This window comes from Haemaphysalis longicornis, unplaced genomic scaffold (assembly GCF_048455015.1).
Source record: "Haemaphysalis longicornis isolate Haplotype H1 unplaced genomic scaffold, Haemaphysalis longicornis Haplotype H1 scaffold_13, whole genome shotgun sequence".
In the NCBI taxonomy this organism is placed as follows: domain Eukaryota; kingdom Metazoa; phylum Arthropoda; class Arachnida; order Ixodida; family Ixodidae; genus Haemaphysalis; species Haemaphysalis longicornis.
The window spans coordinates 93781890-93791165 of record NW_027526233.1 but is presented as its reverse complement, the minus strand read 5'-3'; the positions used below and the strand labels follow the sequence as shown (position 1 = coordinate 93791165).

The 9276-nt window shown below is 42.9% G+C and overlaps 1 protein-coding gene across 3 annotated transcripts in view; it reads left to right on the top strand.

Moving 5' to 3' along the window:
• Positions 1–2179: 2179 nt before the first annotated feature.
• The window catches only part of LOC144164405 (thrombin inhibitor hemalin-like), a 111343-nt gene continuing 104246 nt past the window's right edge, over positions 2180–9276 (top strand). For all 3 annotated transcript variants that reach the window (XM_077694926.1, XM_077694927.1, XM_077694925.1), the window contains exon 1: positions 2180–2339. In XM_077694926.1, coding sequence (XP_077551052.1) covers positions 2276–2339 — 64 coding nt within the window. In that variant the 5' untranslated portion in view covers positions 2180–2275. The remainder of the gene's footprint in view (positions 2340–9276) is intronic.

The following is a 9276-nucleotide window of genomic DNA, read 5'->3' as shown; positions in this document are numbered from 1 at the left end:
CTAGGGCAAGCAGGCGTCGGAGGCCGCGTGTTCTGCCCCAAGATTTCTTACAGTTGTAGAGACTTTTTGAGTGCAAAAGATCTCACAACCTGATAAACAACGCCAGAAATGAGCTTAGTGCAGTCCCCGGTAGCCGTAGAAGGGGGGGACATAGTTCACCCACGCGAATTTGTTGCCGTTTCACGTGGCGGTCGGTCTGGACTGTTATGGAGTGTGGCCTCGACTGACATATCGACAATGGCTCAGCAGTATTACTAGCTTCTCTTTTGAGGAATAAGATGAAAAGTCATTCTTTGTAAATTCCTATAGGCTAACAAACTTGGTCATGTAAGGTTTTTACCCTAGGGCAGTTTGGTGGAGATCACACTATTTTTGTGAGTTAAAAATTATTTGCAAATTATTACATGCACACAGAGATAATTCAGCGAACTAGGGTTGGCGAAAAATTTTTGGACACTCAATTTTTCGTGCCTGTCAGAATATCCAGACTGCCATGGCACCGTCACGTGCTCCGTAGAGTTAATGTATGACACCGGTTAAAATTTCGGGCCTTTCGAGCCCTTTTAATAGAATTTTCCACACTTTTAATGCAAATTGTTCCTAATCTTCTAGAACACTGTCGCCGTCGCGGAGAAATTGACGCTCATTTTACTGGCAGCTACTTCAGACCCTTGACAACACATCACCTGCCTCGCTGTTCTGAGCTCCGCAGACAGGCGCGTTTGCAAGCGGCTTGGCGAATTCGCTCTCTGAAGCTAGGTTGACGCCTGAGCACGTGACCCGCCGCGCGCTGGCGAGCTTGGCCATGGATGGTGCGAGGGTGGTCCGTCGACTCTGCGCGTTGCTCGGGAGCTGGAGGCTTTGAGCCGTCACCGGCAAGCGGCGTCTCGCCACATCACCGATATCGCCCGCCAAGCTGCTTCGTTAGAGATGCTCCGGAATGCAAGGAGCGCGAAGGCTTCGGAGACTAAGGAAGAGCGAGCTTTTAGGATCGGAAAACGCTGCAGGAGGACCACCACCATTGACAAACGAAGGCGTTGGACAAATAGAATAACATTTACAGCTAAATTAAAGGCCAAATAAATAAAAGCAAGACACAAGCAGGCTTAGCTAAGCTTTCGCTTTGCATATTCAGGTTTCGCTGAGCCAATCTGCAGCCGTAAGATTTCTATACCAAAGGCGCGGAACAATAACATGTGCAGCCATTTGGAACTAGAAACGTTTTTTTATGGTCCGAGCGGAACCTGGGTCAGTCGCTTTGTGAAACCTTCACGCTTTTGACGCGGCTATAATTGCATTCCAAACGCAAAGCATTTCCTTTGGGTTTGTAGAGCAGGCCTTGACTTTGGACTTGGCCTCGGGTTCTAGCACGTGCTAACGTGGCCTTCTTTGGGAGTGATGTGAAAGGCTGCGGAGAAAAGGCTTCCGGCCTGTAAGTCAGAGAAAATTTGCAGTGGAGGGTTTCGGGATAAACGTGACGTGGAACATCCTGCCTTCGAAAAAGAGAGAGGGGCTGCCAGCTCTGCTGTTTTTTCGGCCTTTCATCCCTAGTGCAAAATGTGCCAATGGGTATTGACTGCCTAAATTTCCGCTGGCAGCGTCGGTACTCAGACGGTAGGGATAAAAAATCAGTCGGAGGCTGTAAATGATAACGCAGTAATAAATTTTGAATTGTTAATTTGAATGTTACACAGGTTGGTGTGCTTAACACAACTTATAGTGTAATATAGGAACCACAAAGAAGTACATCAGATAATTTCTGAATTATGAAAACTAATGTTGATGTCAATATACAGAAGGAGCAACGAAGTATTTGTTCTGAAGAGTTGGTTTATACATCATTATTTTATCGAATATTTTAAATATCCTGGTGAGCAGACGTTTAATAAAAATGAGCAGCTCCTTTGCAGATAGACTGGAACCAGAAGGGTTTTTATCTGCACCCCTTTGAGAGTTTCAAGAAAAGATTTAGACATGATATACGTTCCAATCCTTCATGAATTCACAATATCCGGCGTTCAATTATAGGCAAGCAAAGTGTGATTTTGTCTTTTCACTGTGTGCAGGGCTACTTGCAAAAACATTTTCAGGTCTCGATTCTTGCTTATAGCGGCAATGCTGGCCAGTGTATGTGGCGCTTTCGTTTGCAGATAACACTCGACAAGAAGGTTCCTTGTCACCAAGGCCCTCGAAGAGTGATAAAAGCGGTGTTTACCGCACGACGACTCCCCATCTGCAAGAGACACCACAAGCCTTCAGCGGTGTTTTTCGCAATATGGGCGCGGGTAAACCTACCATGATCTCCCCACTACTCCTTGCGCTTGCCTGCTGCGCTTTCGGTGAGTTCCGGCATTAGGCGTACCACAATTGAAGTTTCGTTTAGAACAAGCGATTGGATTTCACATGTGTTTGAAGCGAGGCATGCCACACTTCTCTGACTCCATTTCGCATCACAAATTAATTCTGCAAACGTAGTATACGCGGTTTTACTTTATACACATGAAATATAAGCGCCTAAATCTACTTCTCACTTAAAACAACGCCTCATCTACAAGCACCTGATGACATTTATTCGTCCGGGAGAGCAATAAACGTTTTACCACTGGTGCATTCACGTGTAGACTGATATTCACGGGCAGTATTTAAGTTACATTTCGTTCCTATAAGACCTCGAACTCGCATTGAGCAGATGCACAAAACACTCAACAAACTGCTATATTTTACGGCTGAAGCTTGTAATATCTGATAATGCAGAATTCACCTTACTGGCTCCCTGAAGAACAAAATAGTTTTCAGCCCCTCCTTCGACTTTGCAAGCATCAGGACTAAACAAAGTTAACAATCCGTGGACGTTCTGATTCTGGTTTTGAATTAGCAGTCGTGTTCTACAGGCGGCGTTGGAGGCAAGCATTTTTAGTACTTGCCATTTTGCACTATGCGGGCGCGTAGTAAAGGATGGCAGGCAAAAGCACCTTCCAATACTATATTGTTGGTGTGACATTTTTATTGAAAACTTCAACATGAAAGAGTGCATTGCCTTTTGCGAGCAGTCTACGGTGTTTCACAATTATTCAATAACAATGATGCTTGCCTGGCTTCTCGCAAAAGTGTTTTCGCTTGAGAATAAAAACTCCGTTTGAATATACCACCATGGAAACAAAACGAAAACTCGCGCTAGTTTGGTTTTGTAGTAGGCAATGAAACAATCGTCGTAATAAGAACATCCATATGGCAATTTTATTTCCTATCCCTCGGAATGTCAGACTAGGCCCAATGTCCACGCTATGATGGCAATGTTAGCGCCAAAAACGCAGCATTTTTCTAACGCATCCTTGTACCATATAATCATTGGTTTTGCGCTAACCATCTAAATGGTCACGTCTTGTAGATTTAACAACGAAATGGGCTCCGCATAGCATCTTGCCTTCTTCTCCAGTGTCGTCATTGGGACAACGTAAATACTAAAACGTTACTATTAGCATTATAATTACGCCTTTTCGGCGCTACACTAGCTTTAAACTTCATTTCACGCTGAAACGCTGATGAGTTAAAGACAGCAGCAGCAGAGCGGTTGTAATAACATTTCATCGTCCAGCGACATGCAAGTAGCTAAGCGAAGCCAGCGCTGCCGCTGCCACCCAGCATTTACGTTACCCTCCTAGCAAAATACGCTTGCTTTTTCGGTGCTCCTGCCACTTGGTTCTTCTGACACACATTTTAGCCCTGTTGACCCGTCTGTTCTTTGCGAAATACCATGGCTCCAATGTGGCGGTAACGTCGGCAGATGGAGGGTCTGCTGTTGAAATACGCACACAAGCGGGAACAATAGTTCTGAAGACATGTTCTCAACGAGAATAAATATCAAGACAAATATTTCAGCCATTGCTCTCCCGAGGTTCGAGTAAAAGATGACACTACTTCGAATGCCACTACATGTAAAGTTAAAACATTTCCTCGAAGTTATGGAGAACCAACATAGCCATTATTCGGATCAGCGAACCGTATTAAATTTTTTTGCGCCAAACCACATTCCAGATACAATACCTGAAGTACACTCAGAAATGCGCTTTGAACACTAGAGTTGGCAATGAAATAGAAGTATGTGCTATCACATTTTCTCTAGCCACACGGTGATATAAAATACGTTGAAAAAGTTTAAAGAAAACTACATTTCTGTTAGTTAACCTAAGAAGGCTACCCGCCTCGGTGGCTCAGCGGCTAAGCCGGTACTCTGCTAAGCACGGGGACGCGGTTTCGATTCCCCGCCGCTGCGGCCGCTTTTCTCGTAGAGGCGTTAAGACAAAAACCATCTTTGTGTTTGAGATTTCGGCGCATGTTAAAGATCACCAGGTGGCCAAAATATTCCACAGCCCTCAACCACGACACGCCTCATCGGCCGCGGTGCGTCGGTGAGTAAAAGCTTACAATCAGTCAACCTTAGATGCCTAGTCCCGACCGCACAGTACCACAGAGGCACACGTGGCAGAAGACGAAACAATAATCACACCCCAGCTGCCTAGCGCACACGTTCTGCTTTTAAGGACAAATTGACAAACGGAGATCATCCGGACATGCCAAGCGTAGGAAAATCACGTGCTCAGACAACCGAGTTCATCCGTTATTTATGGCTACATGGGTACGCTCCCTGGTATCGAGGCCCCGCAGCGCCTCTGAGGTTGTCAGCCCTTCTGCAAGAAATAAAGCTTAAACGCCCGTCGAAGGTTATCGTCCTATATATGCACACCGAAACCGTCGTCGAAACAGAACATGGAGCATACCGCGAACACAACTCTAACACAAAGACCTTGGGGAGCTGCACATTGTGTTCATTAGCAATGGATCCTTATAGATTACAGCCGAATATATATCAAGTTGTCACGTGTGTATTTTTTTCGGTTCAAATTCATTTCCTCTGGATTGTAGAAAACTCATGCATCCTAATTGTTTCGGCGTCTATTGGAACCATGGCCCTCTGCTGGAGGACCCCACGTTCCAATTCTGGATAGCTCCTTACAGCCGATAAAAACTTGTTGAACCGACTTGGCCACTGGGCATGATCCTCAAGGAGGCTGGCATCTTGCCTTAACTTTATCTCCTGGTCTTGGGATGCCAGAGGGACGCGAATAATTCGGGGTCTGCCTTTTGTAACAGCACGCATAAACCAAAAGTTATAGCGAGCTTTCTGCCTTTTTTGTGAGCGCTTTATTTTCCAAACTATTTCTTTCTCACAGAGTGTTCCCCAGAGGACCAGCGTGTGTTTAAGGATATGGGAGACGTGTCTGGCGTTCAACCGTTGTGAAATCTGAGCAGCCTTTTCACGCGGGAACACGAGTGGTCATGAAATCAGCACGACAACAATGCTTCACGATTGTCGTTTTTATGTTACGCAGGTTCTGACATACATCGGGTCGTCATGCTTTCTGATCGACACAGACATAAGTGTATGATCTTCACATGAACCTTACAATGAGCCTGTCCATTCTGATTAAGGTTGCATGTTTGTTCAACTTATATATGAAGCAGCAAACGCCAGGTGTTGCTCAGGAGCAACACATCATTGTGTTCGTCATTAATAACCTTATTTATTCTGACTTCATATTTGTGATGCCTGCTGTTGTTTTAAAAACGAAAAATGTTTCGCGATGTTAAGGAATAGATTAAAATTTTGAATAAAATTTTGGAAGGTAACGCCTTCGCTTTGAAGCACACGGGGATGACGATGATGAAAAATAAAGCGTTTATTCTGCCGGCCTCGCTTCGGCCGAAGTCCGGTAGTCAGCGTAAATCTCGAAATGGCGAATCCCGTATTATTGGTATGAGCAAACGTACTAAGGCACAGCGCGGCCGGCCTTTGCGTTCTCGCTTAAACACGCCCAGCGTCTCAGCCGTCAGCAGTAAAACAGGGTGGCACGCCCAGACACGCAATCTAGACAAACATTTTCGGTAATGAGAAAATAAGACTTCTTTATTCCCTACAGAATCATAAGCGCCTGATGTTCTACCAACAACCTACCAGTAAACTTATGGCCACAAAAAGAGACCAAAACGTCTTTGTTTCCGAAATTTGGGGGCATTTTCGAATAAAATCGCCCGTGCCAAGCAGACATAAGCTTCTAAAATAGGAGATGTTCATCGTTTTGGTCTTGGAAGATGTCTCGAGTGTTTTCGAAGTGCAGTGTAGAAAAACCGGGTGATGGCGAAGAGTTTCACTAATACTATACTGTAGTCCTCCCGTTTTCCTGTTATTTCCCATGATGTTGTTGGGATCTATCAGGCATGTTTGGCTTGCAGTATAAGTGGCATCACCATAGATCGGACGCTGGGCATACGTGATCATGGTGATGTGTGGCTGTAATATTATTCACCCCGGCACACTGTTCGCTGTATATGAGAAGAGCAAGAACGCATGCGCTTCTATTTATTATTTTTGTCCAATAGATATATGAATAGACGACAAAAGTGTTAAATGTAGACTGATATACATATGACATAAACAGAGTTCTTATAAATTTATTAGAACAATTTATCCCCATGGAACTGCTAGTTCATGGCTATTTGAAAAATTCCAGTGGTATTGTTTGTGTTTTTGCGCGAAATGGTAGTTTCACGGGTTATTGAAAGGCTGCTTGTTCACACGCTCTTGAACTATACACAAGTCTACTAGAAAGCAAAGCTATTTGAAAAGGCCCGGAGCATAGTTAATAATTGCGATTTCGATATAACCGCCCAGGAATTAAAATTTAGTTGTACCTATTAAAAATCCGCATTTTACTATTGTTAATAATAATAATAATAATAATAATAATGCTTTATTGGGCAAAATACTGAAAAAATACAAGGAGGCAGGCCTGCCAAAGCCGCGTTGGGCTTGAGCGGCAGCGCCTGGCAGGCAACGGAAACCGCAAATATCAAATAAACACTGACACAAGTACAAATCATAGTATAGCAGAACGCTTAAGCACACATACAAAGAAAGAAAGGAAAAAAAAAGAGAACAAGTTGACTTACGACACAGATTACACCTGACAGAATACCAGCACTCGAGATTTAAAATACCAGCTTGTTTCCTAAACGGATCACACCTTATCAGAAATTAGTGTACAAGAACTCGAACGTCATACAACTCACAAACAGCGTTTAGCACACACCACCTGGTATGGTTTGAAAGAACGTGAAGTGCTGATTAAAAAAAATGGAATTGTAAAAGATCAATAGCAACAGGACAGAAAAGTCTATAGCATTGCTTTCAAGGCTGAAGGCGTTTGAAACCTATAAACACAATTTCGGCAAGACTAGGCCCTAAAATGCAAATTATATGTTTACACGACGTAATACCTTTTTCAATGAGCGTTTCGTTTTTACAGAAAAAAAGTACAAAGGGACATAGTAATGACGCATTCTTCTACCATACCTAGTTGAGCAACGAGGAATGCAGTACAAGTCTTTCGGTCGTAAACAACGAACTGGTGTATATGGCTGCTTGAACGTGCTAGTCCAAAAATGTTTTATTGTGACAGTTTCCATTATTAATTGATCAAAATTCGGTAAAGACAATACTTTAAAGACATCGGCCTTATCTTCATAGCAGAGTATATCGTATGCTACACTCTTTAAAATACATCTGAGAATTCCGTCAATTCTAGCTTCCCAACGAAGTGAACAGTGACCGTACACTGTTACACCGTAGCGTAGGTTGCTGTAAGCCAAGTCATGCGTGACAGTTTTCCGTACAGATATAGGCATGTAGCATTTAATATTATAAAGCAGAGCCGATACAGCCCTAAGGTTTTTTGCACAAATACGAAAGGTGCGAATTCCAGGAGAGGTCATTATCGATATATAGACCGAGATACTTTACTGTGGGTACATATTTAATAGGTTTACACGTGCAACTGGAGCAATCAGATGTATGTAGCATGAACGAATAATCAAGATTCACTTTTTTAATGGATTATGAAAGCAAAATAATTGTGTCTTTGCAGCGTTGACTTTAATTGAGTTATCTCTAAAGCAGTCCATTATGTTCATTGCTGCCCTTTGTAGTAACACCACCGCCGCCTTATACTCTTTAGCGGTAGCTATCAGAACTGTATCATCAGCATATTGAAACAAAGAAACTGGCACAGCGTTGACAACATCATTCACATAAATATTAAACAGCAACGGGCTCAAAATAGAACCTTGAGGAACTCCACCTCTTATTAATGAATCAGCATTTCGACAATCTCCTATTTTAACTGACTGGAATCGTCCCTGAAGGAAATTTTTAAGCAACAAAAGGAAGACACCGCGGAAGCCAAGTAAGGAAAGTTTCTCTAACAACAGGTCATGACAAACACTGTCGAAAGCTTTGCTGACGTCAAGGAAGAGACCGCAAGTGACATTATTACGTTCGAAAGACGAGTTTAAAAGATCAGAAAAATCTTCCAGTAAAGACTGCGTTCCCCTACCTTCAAGAAAACCATAGTGTGTAGGCGATAATATGTCATGTTTGTCTAAGAAACATCGCATAGTTAAGAACAAGTGTTTTTCTAGTATCTGGGCTATGCTCGATAAGATGGAAATGGGCCGGTAATTTTCTTTTTTAAGACGGGAGCCGGATTTATAGAGTGGAAAGACAGTTGATGTTTTCAATTGCACAGGTATGTCACCTGTTGCAATAATGTTGTTCAAGAGATGCAAGAGAACGTTTTTTAAGGATTCAAAATTACTGCGTAATTCATTAATCGCAATATTGTCAACGCCAGGTGATTTATTGACTTTAAGGCTATAAATTATCATTCTTAAATTGTTTTTCATCCAAAAATGGAAGAAAGGCTGACTCCGGAACGCTAGAACGCAGAGTGCACACTCCTGTACTGAAAGGCAAACTACCAGACACTCGTAAAAAAAAGGGTATTGAATTCGTTAGCAATGCTGTCATCATTACTGGAAACATTAGAAGGGAAACGATTACTATTGCCGCTGCGACTGCTAACTTTTCTAAAGTCATTAATCAAACGCCATGTTTTTCTGCTGTCTGAGCGTGCGTCGTCGAATTTTTTTCCCAAAATGAACCCGCTTAGACGAACGAATGATGGCATTAACTCTGTTTCTAGATTCCTTAAACTTGGAACGCAAAAAGGCACTCGAAGGTGCTCGCCTGGACTGCGCCCAGATAATATCTTTCTCTATCGCCGCCAAAATTGCCGAGGTCATCCATTTATTTTCTGAATTCCTTTGTTTAATTTTAACTTTGCGCGTAGCTGTCTCCCTAAAGCGATCAAGCACTGTAAC